Genomic DNA, 22377 nt, shown 5'->3' with positions numbered 1-22377 from the left:
TTCAATCCCAATGGAGACAAAGGCACAACATGCATGTTGTGTGGTTCATATGAAACTCTTGCAGGTTTTCACCAAAACCTTTTATGAAATCATCTGCTGTCACTACCGTATATACAGCTCCTATCGCATTTACATGACTATTATAGTAGATGGTGCATTAGAATCCTGTTAAGTGCTTGTACATTGTGTACATTCTGTCTTCAGAAAACTGCAAAATATGGCACAACTTTACTTGGCCTGAAAAAGCAGCAACAGCTTGTTTAGAAGAAAAATATCTCACTCAAAATAATCTTGTTCAGTACAACTACAACTATTTTCTGGTTCACTGCTGAAGGCTCTCTGTGAAGTTTTGGCCCCATTGCGAATGGAAAAGAAATGTTTTGGACAGCAGCAAACGCACTGGGTGCCAATAGATCAACAAATTTCATGTTTACCCAAGCACAGAAACCATCGCTAACACATCACCTAGCAGCCATTGAACACCTTTGCTAGGATAGGCTCCAGGCCCCCATGATCCTGTCTACCACCTACCTTGAACAGTTAAGCAAATGTAGAAAATGGATGTTGTCCCACACTCATTATTTTGCAGCACAAAATCATATGTGTATAAAAAGAAAGTAGGAAGCCTGGGTCCTCCATCGTCTCCAGCTCCACTAGTAAATGATCTTTAATCTGTCCTTTCAAAATGAATAACTCTCCCACACACTCTTGCTTACAGTTTTCAATAGAATGGATTATTGATCTAGGTTTCTCCGTACTGTACTTACAGTGCTGTGATCTTCTCTCTTCCTCTCTCTTCCACTTGACCTTCCTTCTTGCTGTCTCGTTCTCCTCAGTGTCAACAGTACCGAGAGAGCACGTCAGTCCTGGAGAACCAGCCAGCAGGGACTTTCGTTCTGCAGGTTCATGCTGTGGATGCTGACGAGGGCTCCAATGGCAGGGTCACATATGGCTTCATGCACAAAGACTCCACTGTGCCAGCATTCAGCATACACCCTGACACTGGTACTGGAACACACACATACTTGCTTTCATTTGCACAATCACACACATATAGAAAGGTACACAGACTTGTTACTTTGGGGATTCTTACCCAGTCTTAATTTCTTTGAGCACATCTACTGTGCTTGATACACATCAACAAGGCAAGCAGGGTCTCTAGTTTATAAATCTACAATTTAAAGCTAAGATAATTTAGGACCTGTTTAATACCATGCAAAATTAAATGTAATTATTATTTTGCAGCTAAAATAAAGGATCATAATACAAAGCCTATTGAATACTAAGTGCCTTCAGGAAACAGACACTACAGAATTTTTTCCCACTTTAAATGTTTTTGAAGCATATTTTGGCTGAAAAATGGGTGCCAAAAAAGAATTTAACAAGAAGAAAGAAGCAGCTGTGGCCACATGAAAGCTTTTGAGTATGCATACTGACTGATTTGATTATACTTTGTTTTCTCACTGCCAGTGTGAACACACTATATACTCAAAACCAGCTTAGAAATAGTATGTCACATGGGATTGGGACACACAGGTTTCACCACCATTAGATCAATGCAAAATGAATACTAAAATGGACATAGTGTGGGTACCCATAGCAACAAGTCTGATGCTCCATGCTACATTACCAATAGCTTCCATTGGTGAAATAACAATGGAATGAATCACATAGACTACAAACAAACTTTTAAAAAATGGATAATAATTTGTGTCCACTGCGGTAAGTGGACACATGGTGTAATTGTGATTATGTATTCCAAGGTGTCTCAACTTGCTTATTATTTTTGTATTAGGACTTGTAGATCTCCTAGTGAGGGGAGTTTGCATAGACAACATCAGTCATGCTTATAAAAAATGCTATATATGTAAATGTTTCCTAAAATATTCCTCTAGCATTAGGCAGGCTACTTCATGTTGCGTTCACATGTATTAAAGTTACTTGGTCATGTCAAAGGTTTGGATATAATGTCAAAAAGTGCCAAATAACATCCTTTTCACTTGTGTAGCAACAGTATTTTAGTGGATCAGGAAATATTGCAAATCTCATTACAAAGAATATTTCCAAAATAAATAATTTAAACAATCATTCCCTTTGGATTTGATGATAAGTACTTTTGAAAAACTCTCTCATTTCCTTTTCCATTCTGCTCTCCTGTCTTTAAAGTTTAGCTTCAAGGCAAAGAGAGAAATCTTTTTAGTGTTAAATTGCAAATGCTCTGGGGACATAAGACCAAGCTGTGTTTGGTGTGATTTAGCTGTCTGATCAGCCTCGTTATCTCGGTGTCTCTAGGAGTAATTGTGACAGCCAGGAAATTTGACCGTGAACGCCAACGGGAGTATGCAGTGACAGTGACTGCCACCGACCAGGCAGCTGACCCACTGATAGGCATTTGTCAGCTCAACATCCTCATTTTGGACCAGAACGACAACAGTCCCAAGTTTGAGAACATCCGATATGAGTGTAAGTGGACATAAGTATAAATTAAGTCTAAAAATAAATGACAAATTCCAGACCTCAGAGAAGCACATCTCCTCCTCTCCCCCTGTAGACTTCCTTCGTGAGGATACCATGCTTGGCACTAGTTTCCTGCGGGTGGCAGCTCATGACGATGACTTTGGCACCAATGCAGCCATCACATACTCTATGTCCAGTGATCAGCCGGAGTACCTTAGGGTCAACCCCCTGACAGGCTGGGTGTACGTCAACCAGCCCATCTCTCAGGTACACACATATAAAGCATATACACTCTGAACACTGAACCACATTTGGGACAGTTTCAGCTTGCTATTGCTAACATCATACAAATTCGCTATGTATATAGGAGACCGTGTTTTTAGTATAGCAGACATGTATACAACCTGTACTCATAACCTACTTTTTCTGATCATAATTGGATGTCCTTGGGACTAATCAAGCTTATGCTGCCATTTGAAAAGCCACAAAAGCACTTCAGAGAAATTATGCAATTTCTTAATTTCAATCAAGAACTCTAGAGTGATAAGCTTCACTGACAAACTTCACAAAAACTGACAGTGAGGTGGGCAGAAGTCCAGTGGCCAGTAGCAGACAGGCAGCCTGAATATGTGATAATATCTTCACTGGAGCCTTTTCTTCAGCGTTAAGAGAAACAACATTGCTGATATTTTCCTCACTTCACTGCCTCTAACCCCTTGCTTCATTACCAGCAAGAAAAACAATCTTGGTGGGAACATGAACAAGCAATAGAGGAAATTGCCACGTAGAGTGCAAAACAAGTCTGTGACTCAGATGAGTGCCACAATGATAAAAGCCCAAAAAAACAGCAACTCGCCATCTTCCTGTGCCAAGAGGAATGAATGTCTCTATCCTCAGCACCTCTCATCTTACACTAACACTTGGCATCATGCCATGCCAAGTATTTCCGCCTGAGAGAATGGTTCACTTGAATGTATCCATGCTTGAAGAAACAAAACTTTTCCACTAATGAGTACGACTGCGTAAAGTATAATACACAAGCAGACAACTGCCTACACATTCATTTCAGCCTCTGCCAATGTGACAAACTCTTGTCTTAATTGCTAAGGGCCAAGATTGAATTTTGAAACTGCATAACGACAAATGAAAATTTATCTCAGGTCATGAATGAAAAGCAATCCCTTCATGCAAGGATATGAAACACCTTTAAAGGGGCAGAATGTGTTCAAAACCTTCATCACATGATGCATAAAAGCAGATGGTCCTGTACAAATTTGAAAAAAGTGAACATCATAGCTTGTTTTTTGTTCTCCAACATACATCATACCACAGTGGGGCACAGACTCTTTGTCTTTCTTTACTAAAACAGGGATCATTTCCCCTGATTGCAGCTAAGGCTAATTGTGATTACAAAGCTCTGCTGCACTATGGAGGGCTGTGCCCTTCAAACAATACAATTGTCTTTAAGTATGTTTGTTTTTAACCTGAATGGAGCCTGCAGTCAATTTCTTGCTGCACAGAAGTGTGGAAAACGGATTGCTGGCTGAAATCTGTGTGATCAAGACTCACAATATTTATCAGTATTTCAAGAAGTTGTAATTATCTCTGTGTCACACTAATCGAGCACATAAGGACACACCATCAAGTGATCTTCTCTCCTCTTCTCTTTTCTCTTCTCTTCATCTGTGTGGGCTTTTTGCCACAGAGGACTTACATCACCAGGGAAATTGTTGCTACGGACGGTGGGAACCGGAGCAGTTCAGTAGAGCTGGCCGTCACCATTACCAATGTGAAGAACCAGCCTCCACAGTGGGACAAGGACAGCTACAGTGTGGTCATACCAGAAAACACCGTCCGAGACACACCCATCGTGGTACATTAGGGTGGGGATGTGGTATCTGGCACACAAATGGAACAAATGCACATTCATGAGGAAAAATTGAAAGTAGATCAGAGCATAGACATACACAATCTTATTCTCTGTTGAATAGTGCAAACTAGAGCTGAAACAACTAATGATCACGTTATCTATTTCCATAATCGATTTTCTAGCTTTTCTTTGTCTTATATGACACTGAAAGATTATGTTTGTGCCTTATACTGTTAGTCAGACAAAACAAACAAACCATGATGGGCATTTTCACTATTTTCTCATGTATTATAGGCCAAATGGTTAATCATTTAATCGAGAAAATAATAAGCAGATTAATTGAAAATGAGAATAAATGTTATTTGCAGCCCTACTGCAAACTGAACAAAAAGTTTTTATCCAAATAAATTCAGCATAAAGTTCTGGCCTGAAATTGTTCATTGCATGTGACCCCTCCTCTCTAACAACATCTTTACTGTCCCTCTCTAATGGCAATATAAACTATTTCCTTAGGAAAGGCACAACAGTCTATTTTGTGGAACTCTTCCTCAAGTTCCTTATCACAGCTGTCTGTATTTGCATGTTCAGTCAGTCTTAATCAGTGGTAAGCAAACATGTGTGGGATGACAGGGCAGCTACATGTTAAGAACCACAGTTATAGAAAGAGACAGACTTTCAAAAACACTCTTAATTTCCACTGGTAAAGCATTATTTGTTTAGTGCAGATGTATCCCATCTGTCAACCTTGATTATTCATAGGCACTGCTGTTTCATGCCACAACACATTTTCAACTAATCAACTGCATTTTCTAAGGATCTCTTGAAAGCAATTAAGTCCATTAAAGTTGCTGATAAATATTCTAAACCAAAAGATGGAAATGAAAAGACAGAGGAGAGTACTTCGCATCAGAATGTGTGTGTGTGTGTTTAATTGTATTTGTTAGAGATGCTGATAAAGGAAGAGAGAATCAGAGAGAGTTTGGTCCCTACAGTACAGTGTATTAATCGAGATGGCAGTTAAGTGTTGATTTGACTGTTATGCAAAGATGCAATCACTCTCAGCGGGGTGTAATAGCTCTACCGTGGAAATTTGAGATTTTTATGGCCTAAATCATCACATACAGTAGTCAGGCATGTTTGCCTACTCTGCACGCCTGCTGGGGTGTCTCATTATTGTAGCCACTGTGCTCTGAAGGTTGAATGGTTACAGCTAGGTCACCCATAGGCAAGCCGCATCACGTCTGAGGTGGCATTTTTGATTTTAATTGGGGTGTATATGGCATCAGCTTAGAGTAGCCTCTCCTTAATTAGTTTAGGGAGAATGAAGAGCATGGTGTATTTTTCCCTTTGATCCCACAGGATTTCAGCGGGTTGTAGTCTAGTCTAACAGTTTGAGATTCACTGCCTTACTATTTTACCAGTCATTATTATGGACTATAAGACACTTTTTCCGTTCGGGCAGATCATTTTTCACTATTTAGAATGCACACATCCATTGAAGCTTAGCAGCAGCCGTCCTCATTTCCGTTCCAGCCCCGAGCATCACAGCTATCATTCAGCATTTTTCCAGCTCTCAAAACTGATAATTGGAAACATGCAAGTTTTCTGTCAAATGCAAATTACTGAAACTTTTTTTTAGGATTTTTTCGGTTGGTCACCTCAGACTTACAGCACATAGAGATCATGAGCAGCTTTATTCCAAAAGTAAAATAATACAACTATGTGGATGCATGTTATTGCCCATCTCTTCTTCACACAATAGCCTTTATGCTCATGTGTTAGCTTAGACACAAGACAAAGGTGTTTGCTGCTTACATGGATATGATTTTCATTCCAATCGTCTTTTCAGATATTGGCTGAGATTACCACCAGCACAACTTCAAAGAACTCCGTGTAGCTGTATTCTATACTGTCATTTTACATGATGACAATAACAAGTTTTAGTGATTAAGTGAGTGGTGGTGACCTTATATTTTGACAGGAAGTACTATAGACTTCTCATTAAAGTCCCACAGAGGGTATGTAGGCTAATATGAGTGAGATATCCTATCAAATAAAAACTGTACCCTCAGTTTTAACCTCTCTCCTTCTCGGATCCAAACAGACCATCAAAGCCACCTCCCCGCTGGGGGATCCCAGGGTAACATACAATTTGGAGGACGGCATGGTCCCAGAGACCAACATGCCGGTTCGCTTCTACCTTACCCCCAACAGAGAAGACGGCTCAGCCTCCATCCTGGTAGCGGAGCCCCTGGACTATGAGACCACCAGGAACTTTATGTTGCGGGTCCGAGCCCAGAATGTCGCTGCTGTCCCATTGGCAGCCTTTACCACGGTGTACATCAATGTCACAGGTCAGTGCTCCTTGTTTTATTTTGGTTTGTTTGTACCAAGCCCCAAATGCCGCAGTCAAAACTGCTCTCTTTCCATGTTTATATGCATTATATTCTCTTAGCACTTAGTGCAGTTTTCACGATAACATTAAACACTGTATCATTGCTTGATAAGAAAGTTTATTTAATTAATAGATGTAAAGTTAAACAAATTCTAAAATTAAGGGTACTTTCTCAAGCAAAATGAATGTTTTAATCAAGAGAATATAGTTGATTCTCTCCCATAAAGGTACAGTATGGGTGAAAGGAGGAGGACAGTGTTATGGACACAACAAAAGTTATGCAAAGACACGCAAAATGTATTCTGGGTGAACACAGGAACTGTTGAAGTCACAAAAAGTGTCCAATTCCTTCCATTTCCTATAAGTCCTAACCTTTGCTGCTGCCAAAAACACAACTTTAATCAGAATGAATACAAAAAATAGAATGAAGGGTTTTGTGGGCCATCTCACTGCAGCACAATAAACAGCAGCATGACTACTTAGGGTTGCGGGAAAAGAAGACAAATTGGGTGTTTGATAATTCATTTTTTGATGGCTTAGCTATAAGATAATGGAAGAATAGAATGGATTTTACTTGATTAATTTGTGAGATGGGCTTAATGGACTTTTTAGAACATTCAGTGAAAACACTGAAAAAAAGGAATCATTTGTACACAGTCAAGAGCAGCATCAGGCACTATGCTTATTCAAAAACTGAACGTCTGCAGGATCGATCCAGTGAAGGTCTAGCAGGTCATACATTACAAAACTGCAAACCCATAACATGTTACGGACTGATGTTGAACATTATCATCTAATTTGTTTTATTCATTCATTGTTTTTTAGTCTAATCTTCAATATTCAACATGGACAGTGTCACTGTATAAGTTCTTTTTAAACTGCTTGTACAGCACAGCAATCACTCCAAAACTGCAGCTACAGAGCGAGAGAGAAAGACAGAGAGTGATTAAAGAGCATTTGGGAAGAACAGAAGGGTCGGTGGTGTGTTAGTGCTCTCTAAGTCTAGTTGCGTTCCAATTTTTCATCAGTCATTTAATGCTTGGATTCCAAAGCTACACTAATTCAAATTATTTGCAGAGCTCGCCAGCTGTTGTGAGTGTGATGTGATGAAGCTAAGAGTGCAACATATATCCTTAACCCCACTGCCCCGCCCCCTCTGCAGCAACATTTCACCAGGGACCCCCAATCCAGTCACTCAACTAAAGTCTTCACTATGTCTCATCTTTGGCTAAGAATATCAGTTTTGTCCTCTCTATCATTATGTCACTGGGTTTCTAAATATGATTATTTTAGCCTGGTGTCACTCTGTTTCAGTTAATGCCCAACCCCTGGTAACTTGGCTTAAGTCTCCATTATCACTGCTCAATATGGTGGTGTTTGCTAGCCCCTGACCTTGCCCCTCAAAATAACTCTGCCTTCCCAACGTGCCCCAGACTTGCTTGCATTTAATCCCTTTGCAACATCCATGCACACACACACACACACACACACACACACACACACACACACACACACACACACACACACACATACACACACATACCCCATTCCATCAAATTGGTCTTAATCCAGTGAGAAATAATTAATTCACACAGACCCTCTCTCCTCTCTTGCCTCTCTGTCCCTTTCCTAACTTCCCCTTCTCCTCTTTTTCACCCGTCCCTCCTTGGCCTTATCTGTCTTAACAAGAAAGCTCTTTGACTCCTCCAGAGGCGGTGAGGCTGAGGGAGGGAGGTAGGTCTGTAATGGATTTAAGGCCCCATTTTTAATTCATAGATTAAGACATTTGCCTAAAAGAAAGGGGAGGAAAAATGGCACATGGAAAAACATTATATTTAATGTGTTGCTCTATTCAAGTAATTTCTGTAATGCATTTGGCCTTAAATCAACTATGTTAGAATTTGGCTTCTGCTATTCAGGCAAACTTTAGAGTTCACATTGGGTCTCACTGGTTCTCTATGTTCCCTCCTCTAGCTCTCTGTAGCATTTACATCTCTCTCTTCACTCCCAGTGTCATGGTTCAGTGTAACCCATGTAAGAAAAGGTGCATGTTGTGTCCATTATCAATTGGACTAATTCATGATTTTACCCTTATCTTGCCACCAATAGGTGTTGGAAAAGAACGAACAAGCCAGTTGTCAGAGCTGTAGTTAATGTGTGAACTAACACAGATCAAACAGGCAGGTGAGGCTGTGGGAGTCATACACTAGTTGTAGCCAGTGGTGTTAACGCTCATCTGTTATAATTTTCCAATATCCCAAAACACTAATGCCCCTAACACACAACTAAACAATTTCAGTGTTCATGAAAATTAGGGTGAATGCTTATCATGTCCTCCCCTACTGCGTGGGATATACAGATGGGTGATAAAGTAAAGTAAACATCTGAGTAAAAGAGTGGAGTGACATAAGAAATGCAGATGTGCACAGCTTATTGGTCCTCTCTATATAGAACTTCCTAAAACATCAGTTAAAAAATGCTCTGCTATTGCACATAAAAACAGAAAGTAAAAAAGGCATAACAAAAAATGAATTAAAAAATGTAGAAAACAAAGTTTTAAATGACCAAATTACACAAAGAAGCTTTATTTATTTATTTTTGCCTGAGCTGACCTAATACCACTAAAACCAATAAAAGCACAAATTTCCTCTTGTCTTTGGTCAGCAGATCTGAAGCACTGAGCTACAGAATATGGGGTTAAAACATCAGAAATTTATGGTGAAGCGAAACCATGAAGCACTCTGAATGTAATTAATTGGATCTTAAATTGAATTCTAAATTGCAATGAAAGCCAGAGCAGCACAGCAAGGACTGGAGAAATATAATCTATGTCTCTCAGAAACCTTGCTGTTGTATTCTGGTTCAGTTGTTGACATGCTCTTACAGAATCATTTAGACATGCTAGTAAAGAGGTGAAACAATCTAGGAAGGAGGAGATAAATTCAATTTGCTCAATTTAATTTCTAGACAGCATTAAACTAAATTTAGCAGTATTCCTTTGATGCAGAAAGCGGGAAATAGTCAGGGACCAAACCAGGAGAGACCAGAGACTCATTAACAGTGATGGAGAAGACTGGAAGCAATAATTCCTAAAACCTCTTTTTTTAAAGTCTTTTGGGCAGTAGAACATTTTGATTAAATGAGGACAGATGGATGTGTGGCACAATGTCAAGTAATTAATTTAAAGAAGTAGGGGTAAACTTATTTAACAGAATTGATGAGGGTTCGTGGACAGATAAACAAGGACTAGCAGGCTGAATAAATGCTTTAGCTTACATAGTATTTTAGGAACACATGACATTCAAAGCATTGGAAAGGTCAGGCTGGTTATAAAAAGAAATCCTGTATTATGCTTTTTAGCAGGAACAAGATTTGAAAATGATGGGTCTATCTCGCTTGATCAACTGATTTTTATAACTAAGGCCCCTTCATACAGAAAAAGTGAACCTGTACTCTAGATGTGACTTCTCCCATATTTGATCTGCTCTCCTCTACTGTCTTTTTAAATGGTGGATTTAGTTCCAGTGATCCAAGGTATTGGTTCTGAAGGACGCCAAGACCTTGTCCCATGTGTATGTGTAAAAAATGTTGTGATTGAACTAAAACAGTAGTTCTAATATGGTAGGAAACCACAGGAAACTAGTAGCTGAGTGTTGTTGGAACTGTTACATCAAATCTGTTGAGACCTCCATGAGCAAATTAGTGTTGAACTCCAAAAGGCAATAATTGTCAGCAAAAGCACCAATTGAACAGCAATAACCCTTGAGTCATGTTCATGAGCTGGTAAATGTGGCTAAACTTTGTTTCAACTAAAGGGTTCTGAAATGATTATTGGGACCTTCTAGAGAGCTTGATGCCTTTGGGTGCACTGTGAGCCACAGTCACTGTGATCACGCTGTGACTTGGGGATTGTCAAGTTTATATGGAGAATGTCAACTTGCAGGATGGAGACCATGGAGGAGTTGTGGTACAGCATGTCATCTCTCCTTGTCCTACTGCATGTGAAAGTCATACAGTAGACAGTGGTGAAAAGTATCTAAGTACATTTAATGAAGTACTGTGCTTAAGTTACTTTACTTGGGTATTTCCGTTTTATGCTACTTTATACTCCCACTCCACTATATTTATCTGACAGCTTTAGTTACTTTTCAGATGAAGATTTGACACAATGGATAATATAACAAGCTTTTAAAATACAACACATTGTTAAAGATGAAACCAGTGGTTTCCAACCTTTTTGGCTTTTGATGTCTTACAAAAATCAGTGTGTAGTTGGGGTCACATTTCAGATGTTTATGAGTTGTTAACAGCTCCACCAAATAGTGATTTTTCCCTCTAAAACTTCTCACATGGTTTCATTTCAATAAATGTTCAAATGATCCAATATTTCACAAAAAATCAAACTTCAATCATGCCATTTTTTCTTTTTTCCTCCCTCATTAATCATCTCACGAACCCTCAGATTTATCTGAGGGGTCCTACCCCTAGGTTGGGAACCACTGGACTAAACTAGCTAACTGTATATAAAGTAGTTGAAACTAGCTCCACCTCCAGCAGCTACAACAGTAACATGCTGCTTACACACTGATACTTCAGTATTAATAATCTAATGATGTCATATGTAATAATATATCAGTCAGAGGGACCAAACCACTACTTTTACTGCAATACTACATAAACATGCAGAACTACATCCAGCTAATACTTGTGTACTTTTGCTTAAGTAGGATTTTTCATGCAGGACTTTCACTTGTACTGGAATATTTTTACATTGCTGTATTGGTACTTTTACTGAAGTAAAGGATCTGATTACTTCTTCCACCACTGACAGTACACATACAAGGCTTTTTTCTACTCATAAAGAAGAAACACTTATAAAATAAAAGTGACTACTTGGCAAATTACTTCAAAGAGTTTAACTTATCTTTTTAATTGATTGTTGTACTACCAATGACTTGTTGGTACAAGCAGCTATGGAGTATGGCCAGATGGATGTTACCAGCCAGTGCTGCAGGCAGCTTGGGCCTTGTGAAGAGCCCATCAATCATCTATGATGTTTCCGTCAAATCCACCAAACATATAATGTAAAAAAAAAAAATCTTTGGTGTACTCTAAACACTCTGTCTTTCCATCCTTTGCCTTTTTCAGATGTAAATGACAACGTCCCATTTTTCACTTCCTCCATTTATGAGGCCTCGGTCACTGAGGGGGCAGAATCAGGAGCTTTGGTTTTCCAGGTTTCAGCCAATGACCTAGACTTGGGTCTCAACGGCAAGGTGAAAACAGACTCGCACACATACACACACATACTGTGGTGAAAGTGAGAGAAAAAGATTTTAACATCTTGGCCCTTTTGAATACATGCACTCTATCATTTGCATTCTCTCTCTCTGTTTTTCAAGATCCAAAAAATGTTCTTCTTTGCTGAGTAAATTAGCAGTAATTAAGTGTATTTTAGCATCTAACCCGCTGCATAATTGTGTCTGGTCCAACCACCCACCCCCTAGATCTCCTACTCCCTGCTGGAGGATCGCAGCGGAGACCACCAGTATTTTCGTATTGATCCAGAGTTGGGATTCATCTACACACAGACTGTGTTTGACCGGGAGACCAAAAGCTCATACCTGTTGGAGGTTCAGTCTGTGGATGGCTGGGAATCAGCACGGCCAGGCAAACACGGACAGCCCAACTCTGGTAAGTAAGACTAGTATTACACAGACTAGCCTGCAACTGAAGAGAGTTTTGATTTCTGTGGTGTGTCCAGCATTGTTACATCTTGTGCCTGAGAACAGCAACTGTAGAAGCTGTCATGAACTACAATAGTTATAGTGAATTGCTACTGTCTATGTCTATGATAGAGAATAGCAGCAATATAGACTAGTAGAACTGCCTGTGTATTACTTTAAGAGATAGAAAACATTTAACATTTCAGTTTCCCCAACAAAGATTTTACCTGTATTCTATATGTGGCATTATCTTAAAAAAGATGAATGACTTCTGTAGTATACAGATGTATGTGGACACTATGTGATATTCTGTTCCCATCCAAAACCACAGGCATTGATCCACAGCTATAAAAGGCTCCACATTTCTAGGAAGGCTATCTGCAGGATGTTGAATCCTGGTTGCAGAGATTTGTTCGCACTCAGCCACACGAGCATTAGGGACATTGGGCACTGATGCTGGGCGATAATGCCTGGCTTACAGTTGGTGTTTAAGTTCATCCCAAAGGTGTTTGATGGGATTGTGATCAGTGCTCTGTGCAGGCCAGTCAAGTTCCTCCACACCAAACTGGGAAAACCATATCATTCTGCACCTTGTTCTGTGTACGGGGGCATTGTCATTTTGAAACAGCAAAGGGTCTTCCCTAGACTGTTGCTACAAAGTTGAAACACACTGTTGTTTAAAATATCACTGTATGCTATATCATTAACATTAATTAATTGGAGCTAAGCCATGAAAAACAGCCACAACTGTTATTCGTCCTCCACCAAACTTTACAGTTGGCATTATGCATTCAGACAGGCAGCATTCTCCTGTAATCCACCATCCATCAGGCTGCCAAATAGTGAAGCGTAATTCATCACTCCAGGGTCCAATGGTGGTATGCTTTAGACCTTTCCAGTTTAGGTTTGGCTTTGTGAAAGGTGATCCTAGGCCTGCTTTCCACTGCTCTTCCACCCTTGTCATGAAGCTCCTGACAAATAATTCTTTTGCTCACATTGCTTCCTGAGGGAGCGTGCTTCTAAATTGGGCAAATATAGCAGCAAAGAATTTTGAGGAAAGGACATTGGGAACATGATGACCTACAGTATGTGTCACACTGACAGTCACTGAGCACTTTAGTACATATTCTACTGCAAATTATGAGCAAGTCCCTAAAAGGGCGCTACTGCTAATCATATCAACAGGTATGATTAGCAGTAGCAGTTAATTTCAAACAGGAGTTGATTATACTGGTTATTGAATCATAATCTTCCATGTAAAAATGCTCACAGATTGATGTAGTTGCAGAAATAATTATGATTCTGTAGATATTACAGTTTTAATTTAGTTTACATAATGATGATGGTTGCTGTTGTACTGACTGAAAACGAGGAACAGCACAAAATAGGAGAGAGCTTTCGACAGCTGCTCTGTAGTGGCTCCAAATCTTCATTGAAGGCAGCAATAATCTCTTTTTTCCTCTTTCTGTCTCTTGCCCACATCTGCTCATCTCTCCCTGTTGAAGGACCACAGGCCATCTTTCTGTTTCAGTCTGTCTCTCTTGCACTCTTTCCTCCTCCATCTCTCCATTTCTCTTATTTGCTGCCAGATGAAATGCATACATGCTCCAACGGTAGAATAGAGAGACACTGAGAAATGAACAGATGTTGAGACAGATGGGTGGATGGAGAGAGGTGCTGAAGAAACAGTAAGACAGAGCAGGATATATGTTTAATAAATGTGATCATAAATTATTAACAGATCCTCTCTCTAGGTTTGGCTCACTATGACATTTGTGGCAACGTAAACAGAAGTCAAATATTAAGTAGAGCCGAGACTGCAGGGAAGCTGTGGGAGTTATTTAAATTTTTTTTTTTTCTGCGTTATGAATGTTGAATGAGGTGGCATGAAGAAGGATGGATGGCAGGCAAATGAACAGATACTTAACACAAATCGCACGCATCAAAACACAAACACACGCACACTCATGAGGGTATGTACGGTAATTGCAGTTGTCAATTTCTGATATATAATAATTTCCACAGGGGAATCCTCTCAGTGTTATGTGAGTGGATTATCTGTTAAACCTGTAATGAAACATATCTGACCAGATCTTAAAGAGCTACTCACTTTTAAAATATTAAGAATCGGGCTGAAGGAAATGACTGCTCTCTGCTCTGAAACAAACAAAAATAACAAAATCAAATGAACCAATTTTTTTTTTTTTTTTTAATTTTCTCAGTGAAAAGACAACAGATTCTTAAAGTAGCCCATCAATTACTAAAGAAATGAAGAATCAGTTTTTTAACCCAAAAGTTATTATTGATCAGTTTTAAAATGCATCATACAATACATACAGTATAAATCTGATAATTTACAAATGATCAGAGTCTGTGCTTTTGGCTAGTTGATTTCTTATTGTATTGGTACATTAAATCCCAATGACACTCCATCATGTTGACCTGATAGTCTTTTCCATTATATTTGCAACCATTGCTTGAATTGAATGTATTCTCCCCTGTATGGAGTACATGTCTGGTCACCTCCAGCTGCAGTCTTTCCCATTGTAACTACTCTACAAAGAATAATTAATGACATATTTTCAACTGGTTTTTATTGAAGCCTGCTCACAAATATACATTTGTGTAGACTAGACAATCATATAAAAAACCTTCCTTTCACCAAGGAAATTTACTGTATTTCATTATTTAAAAATAATTACTTTTACCATTATGTTCAAATGAAATCATGATTATTATTTTTTGTTGTATTATTATGTTGTTTAAACTAGGTTTCAAAGATAAAAGCCCTGTGCCATGCAGATGCTACTTTAAAGCACATTTTTATTCCAATTCAAACACTGTGTGCAAAATCCAACACACTCTTCATCACTGGCACTGACTGTTGTGCACTGACTGATTTTTATCTGATGAGGTTCTGAGAATCAAAAGGTTGTAAATAGTCAGTGCCAGTGATCGACAGATTTTTTGGTTCTTTCACAGCAGTTTTTCATCCAACGCATCTTCAGACGTTCTGATTTGCAGAAACGATATTTTAATTATTAACTCTGATGTCCAAACTCCAAAATGTGTAAGCTCCTATAAAGACAATTCAGACTTTTTTGACACAACAGGCTGATGGTCTCGTGGTTTCACCAGATGCAGAAAAAGCATTTGCCTGTAGGAGTGTGAGTAAATTAACTCTTTGCTGTGGTTTTCATCAAGAGACTGTGTTCAGATCATTTTATCACCCACAGGCGTATAAGGCAGGGCTGCCCGCTCTCACCACTTTGATTGTTAAGAGTACTGTAAGTATTGATTGAAGGCTTTGATATCTCTTTGAATATGTGATGATACTCAAAGTGTATGGCTCGATATAGAAGCGTCTTCAAATATGTCTTCAAAACTTGACTACTAAAACATGGAGGGCAATGAAATGTCCTCAGGGCAAATCTGAGGTGAATTCCATCCACCAGCTTTTTCACAACCGTATCATGAAGTCTAGGAGTCTAATGGGCTATCTTGTCGTGAAATATTCACTTGAAGTGTACAGTGCACTTTATTGGTCTTTGGTGACTCTCTGTATCTCATTTTATTGTGTTTTCCTTTGTTCCTGATTTTTCCTATTTCTTCTTCTTTATCGTGTACTTTGTTTGACAGCTGAAAGTCTTCCTATATTTTTCTTCTAACAACCCTTTAGTTACTTGTATGACTGTATGATCATGTATGACAGTATTTTTGTTTATTTATATATAACACAACTGGTGTTGCTTGTTTTTTAATACACACAACTAAAATATGACTTCTGCCCTTCAAAAATCCCAAAGTACAAACCCTCATGTGTCATCTGAAAAAATGATGAAAAGGAAATTTAAAAAAAAAAAATCATAAAATAACATCGACTCAAGATTCAAAGGAGGGACTAGAGAGGGAAACATCAATCATTTTCATCATCACTAATAACACATTAATATGCTGTAATATAATGTAATATTTGCTTTAACTTTTTATACCCACACATACATACACATGCCAAGCACACGAGTTGCAGACTAGAGGCACCTGACTGTCAAGTGGTCACAGAAATAACCTTGGTTAACACTGTTTTCACAGGCAGAAAACAAGCTCTCCTGCTACTTCTAAGCTAGTGTGGTGGGGTGGGGTTGGGGGTGTGATTTTTACACATACATGTCTCTAGAAGTGTGAAAACATGGATGATCATGCAGCATTAGCAGATGAGAGGAAGGATGAGGGGATGGCTGCTACATCTGTTTATCCATTTTCTCTGTTCTTCCTCCATCCCTCCCTCCCTCCATTTCTCCCTCCCTTGCTCTCTGACAGATTCTGAACATGTGCAAAGCCCTGGCATCTGCAACTTGTTTTGTTATAGCTCTAAGCGCTGCATTAGTTTGCTATCTGTGCCACGAACTGTGTACCATCTCTTCCACCCTGGTTTAAATAATTTATCTCATCTTAGAGCATGTATTGCAAATTATGCTCGTAGTGATACCGATATCTAAGGAAGCGTAGTATGTTGGGTTGCTCAACTACCGAGCCATACACTGCACCCCAGGGTGCTTTGTACTCTGCTTCAGCCTGCAGTTAGATGCTGAAGGAAAAAAGAAACAGCTGTATTTCATGGTAAAATGGACACAGATTGTGGAGACAGATGACAGATGTAATGGAGAAGTGGTAGACAACTGTGGAGGGAAGGAAAAAATTGGAAGTTATTTTTGTTTCTGTATGCGCGCATGAAGAAATGTGTCGAGTTTTTTATCTTCGTGTGTGTGGTTGTGCACAGTTTGTGTAGAGGTGTGTATGCATGCACACTACTGAAAAGAGACTAAATTGCTGCGATCCAAAGAGAGATAGACAGATGTTCATGTTAATGTTGACAGAATAAGAACAACCTCATGTTTATAATCGCCTCTCTCTTTCTCTTTCTCACTCTCTTTCTCATTTTCTTGATTTTCAGACACGGCGTATGTTCGTGTTTTTATCAGTGACGTGAATGATAACAAGCCAGCGTTTGCACAGGGATCCTATGAAGTCGATGTGGATGAAGATGCTGACGTAGGCTTTGCCATCCTCACTGTTAGTGCCAATGATGGGGACGAAGGTGGGTGGCATGGATAAAGAAATATGTATATCTGTGTGTGTGTCTATTTTTTATGTTTCTGGGAATGAGGCAATGAAAGTGCTTGATGGATAGTGTAGGAGTGATGTGGAGCTGGTACTGTAAAGCACATTGCTAAAGTGCTTCCCTTTCATTTCACTGCTTTTGTCTGACTTTTACTTTGAGGAAAAGGGTGTTTTCACTACAAAACATGTCATGAATCCATGAAAAACACAGAAATGTGTGAGTTTGAATCAGCCACTGTAGAAGAACCCATTTAATGTAACCTTTTGATACAAGGCAGAGAAAGATGCTCTCAAGCGTTTAAATGTGAAATTTCATCATTTTGGGCTTCAGAACAGTTTTTTTTCCCCTTCACTTATATCAAATATTCCTTTGTGTTAAGATGTTGCACCCACTTAAATATTGAGGAGAAGCTGACTGCACCAGGTAGATGCTTCAGATCCTTCAAATCTTTTGACACGACTGGCGTTTTTCCGTATTTTTCCAACTTGTTGTCAATGGCAAACCAGCAACATTTACCTCTCTTTAGCAAAAGTTTGTGAACATTTTGGTAAAGGTTCTGTGTGTAGGAATCAGAAATTCCTTCTCATTAGTGACACCTGCGTCCATTAAATGAGGTGTATTCAACATCCTGGTGCTCACACTCTCTCATAATCTCACTCTCTCATCTCACTCTCTTTCTCATAATTACATAAAAGATCTCTAACGTGTTTTGCAAAGCATCTGTCACTCCCAGTCACTTCTACTCGGGTAGCACAGTTTTTGTTGTGTTGTTATGCTGGTCATTTGTTGACATTAGTGGGAGAGAGGCCAGGCACTCTGGAGCACACAAAAATGTCACCGCTGTTGGATTTTTGTTGAAAATCCTCCCCAGTTCCCTCATATAAAAATCAGTCCAGAGGGTGTTACAGACAACTGAGAAAGTTGGGGAAGGTCTCATTTTTTACTCTACATTACTACTCTTTCATTTATTGGCAATAAAAAAACATTAATACATTTAAACTGCTTCAGAATTCTACATATAGAACCTTTAAGGTCAGCCAATTTGATGAATGACAGTTTGTAAAATTCTATAGATATGACTTTGTGGGGCTAAAGGCACGACAGTACTTCGAGGTAAATGCTAACTTGAGCCTGCTAACATGCTTACAATGACAAAGCCAACATGTTAAGCAGGTAGTGTTTACCACGCTTACCATCTTAAATTGGCATGTTTGCATGTTAACATTTGTTAATTAGTACTAATCACAAAGTACAGCTGAGACCAATGGGTGTGTCATTAGGCAGGAATACATAAACGATCATAAATGAAAGTTTTGAACCAAAAATTGTTGACCCGCTGGTAGTACATGATGAAAAGTCAGGGATCATCTAAGTCATTAGGAACATTCTGGGGGCGTCATGGATATGTGTACTAAATTTCATGGCTGTCCATCCACTGGTTCCCAAGACATTATAAGAAAAACCAAACACAGACAAGGTCAGTAAGTTTGAAATGTCATGGCGATCCATCCAATAGACCAAACGTCCAACTGACATTGTCATTCCTAGAGCCATGCTACTACTGTGGCTAAAAATAGATTTCCATTCACTCAAAGTTCATTGTATGACATATGTTTCCACGAGACTGCAGTTATAGAGAACTCAAGGACAGTGAGCCATAATGTCAGGGGAAAACCTCACTATTGTAAGAATGTATTAGGTCTAGGAGAGTCCAGTCAGTTTTTCAGAATAGAGGCAGGAGGCACTCAATTAAAATTTAAAAAATTCAGACATCAGGTAGGGCTCAGTAATTACAGTATATAGCTATATCAGTTACAAAAGCCTAACTGGTTGACCTTTCCAGTGCACCTGCCTTTAATAAAGTTCTAATTAAAAGGCCTCATTAGGATCTGAGAGCTCACCATGATCCTTAAATACAAAGATTTAGGTCTGTGTGGTGGAATATGCCAAGACACTCAGCTGTCATGGCCAGAGGCAAATGTCAGACAAGACCATTATTACTTTGAGGAATGAAGTCTCTCACAGAGTATCTTTGAGAACTGTGGCTTACACTGTCAAAAGACATCTAAACTGGATAGGATTCTCATCAAAAAAGGTCTGGTAGTCAGAGATCAACAACAAAATCAATGAGAACTTCCCATTGTAAGTGACAGTGGTTTGCATAACAGAGAACAGAAGCAGAGAAACATACAGTAAGAACTGGGCTATTGCAAAATGGGAAAAGGTAACTTAAAAATCCAAAGAATTTCTCTTCTTAGATTATTAATAGTGTTTTGAAATCGAGGGGCAGAAAACTACCAAAACAAGCTAAGACACATATAGCCACCACCATATCGGTGGAGTATGCAGTTGTTATGGCTAATGTGACAAACAGTTGTCTACTTACTTGTAGAACATTAGCATTTATTTGGAGTCATTTTTCTTGATGCCTGACTAATGTGAGTTCGATATTCACTCTCCTTTGGTTTCAACCAACTACTGAGAGTAAAATCTGGGTCTTTTGCTGCTACCTGTTCTGCTTTCTTCACCAATTACCTTCACCAGGAATGGCTGTCAATGGGGGTAAATTTGCGCACAATAGACCAAAAAAGCTAAAACAATTAGCTAAAAGATGCTAAAAAAGCTTCTGGAGCTTCATAGTTCAGTGTTAATTATCTGTTGGTTTGTCACTATGAGTGACCCTTTTCAATTTACACTTGTTTGGTGTTCCTATCAAATGTTTGTTTTTTACACAATAAAGTGTATAACTGACTGTACTGTGGTTTGTCAGTTCTGACATAGTCAAGGCAGCATTATAACATTTATTTTGTTGGTCTGATTTTGGGATTGATGTTTGGAAATCCAAATTATCTGTCACAGTTCATGGGAAGTACAAACTGAAGAATAACTAATATTAGTATTTAAAATAAAGTTGACAGTATTTCAAATTTGGCTGTATTTAATATGGTTATCATGTAATGATAGTCTCTTTCATTGTTACACAATATATTTGGGATGGCATGACTTTGCTGTCACTCACTGCTTACAAACAGGAAGCCTAAAGGGCATAGATGATCACAAGCATTTGCCAAGGTTTCAGACTATCTAGTTTCTTTTTGTGGCCATTTTTAGAGATGATGCGATGAAAATTGGACTTGCAAATATGTCTCAGTCTTATATATAAATATTTCAATATAATATATTTCATTCATTCATTTCAATAGGGTGGGTTAGTTGTCTCCATAGATCATCATACATCTCTAGGAATTTGCTATAATGCTGGATTGGCTAGGGCCTTAAAGGAATAATCCATTGAAAATCTATCTTTTCTGTAGCAAATGCTCACTATTTTTTGGCCTGAGAGGTGGCTAAGACAAGTTTGTAGCTTGCATCTTCGCAGAGGAGGACAACTGTAGTCAACTTGGACTCACAGTGTTCCAGTGGAGTCCAATGGTGTCCCAGAATTTAGTCGATCTTTTTGTTCAGTACATTCCAATTCAGCTGTCACTTTGCCACTAAAATGCTAAAACGCTACTTCCGCCTAAACATAGGAACTACGCGGAGGCGTTTGCACAATACAGTGTATTTTACAGTGTTTGACTGCAGCCTGTGGGGGAAGAGTATTTTATACCACAAGCTACAATAATATCTATATTCTTAACAGTGCAGGCAATAGTGATACAAGTTTTGAGCGAGTACAAAAGATCTCTCTCCAAATTCCATTAATGAGGTGCATGTCTTTGCTATTAGTGACATCTGTCAGCCTTCTGTGTGTGTGTGTGTGTGTGTGTGTTTGTGTTTGTCTGAGTGTGTCTTTGTGCCTCTTTCTGTTTCTCCCTTTGCTCTCGTGTCTGTATACTCCAGTTTCAGTTAAGTACAGTACCTAGGGAGATGAAAAGAGTTTTTAAATTGGTACAACTGGGAATAAACATTCATTTTCCCTCCATTTGTTTGTTTGTTTTAACCGCTGTATTACTTCCTCTGTTTCTTTTGTCCTTTGGGTCTCAACAGTTTTCTAAATACTTAAGAGATTGAGACAGCTGAAAAAAAAAGAGAATGATAGAGAGAGAAAAGAGAGGATGCAATTGCATAAATCCCCTAATGTCTCATTTAAAATGCCAACAAACAGACGGTACAAAACGATCTGGATTAGAGCATTCTCCTCTCTCCTTCCTTGACTTTCATCTCGCTAATAAGCTGTGAATCTCCTCTCGTCTTCAGAGGTTTCTCCTATCCCTTTCATATTAACACAAGGGGTGGTGGATGCAACAGTGATTGAGATGCAGACCTTAGCTTTACCAGTAATTGCATTGAGGGGGAACATTTTGTTGATCAGCATCTAATAGACTTTATTAAAAATGCTTTGCAGAGCTAACAAAAATAAGATTATTAAGTGAGGTAGGGTAGAATTCTGGAGATGAGGGGAGGGTGGACTTAACAGCAGTATGATTTGAGAGTGCATGTAACAATAAAGTATCAATTATTCAATGACAAATTTACTACATTGCTGTTGTTTTGAAGAATTCAGGTAATTTTTCTGACTATTGGGGGACAGAGTAAAGCACTTTACTGCATTTGGTCCTAAAAGCATAAGATTTGATTGAGCAGTAAACCATATAAAGAGTACTGACATTAATCTCTGCATATCTCTGTGTCAATATAAATGCCACTGAATTTAATTCTGTCTGCATTCCTCTGCTAGCAAGTAAGTAAATATGCCTTAACTGTGGCATCTGTAGCTGCAGTTAACTGTCATAATCACTTGTATGGGTTTTATTCTCGGCTGCATAATAGGACTTCGTCAGGACTTTTAAACACAACCTGTCAA

At 38.9% G+C, this 22377-nt stretch overlaps 1 protein-coding gene across 1 annotated transcript in view; it reads left to right on the top strand.

The window, feature by feature from the left end:
- si:ch211-186j3.6 (neural-cadherin) overlaps positions 1-22377 on the top strand; it is a 260357-nt gene that overhangs the window by 79728 nt on the left and 158252 nt on the right. The window contains exons 9-16 of the mRNA XM_044357504.1: positions 837-1005; positions 2293-2463; positions 2552-2724; positions 4163-4330; positions 6432-6681; positions 11871-11998; positions 12230-12416; positions 17403-17546. Coding sequence (XP_044213439.1) covers positions 837-1005; positions 2293-2463; positions 2552-2724; positions 4163-4330; positions 6432-6681; positions 11871-11998; positions 12230-12416; positions 17403-17546 — 1390 coding nt within the window. The remainder of the gene's footprint in view (positions 1-836; positions 1006-2292; positions 2464-2551; positions 2725-4162; positions 4331-6431; positions 6682-11870; positions 11999-12229; positions 12417-17402; positions 17547-22377) is intronic.

The sequence above is a fragment of the Thunnus albacares genome, chromosome 1, assembly GCF_914725855.1.
Source record: "Thunnus albacares chromosome 1, fThuAlb1.1, whole genome shotgun sequence".
In the NCBI taxonomy this organism is placed as follows: Eukaryota; Metazoa; Chordata; class Actinopteri; order Scombriformes; family Scombridae; genus Thunnus; species Thunnus albacares.
The sequence above is the reverse complement of the archived record's forward strand: the minus strand, read 5'-3'. Positions and strand labels throughout refer to the sequence as shown.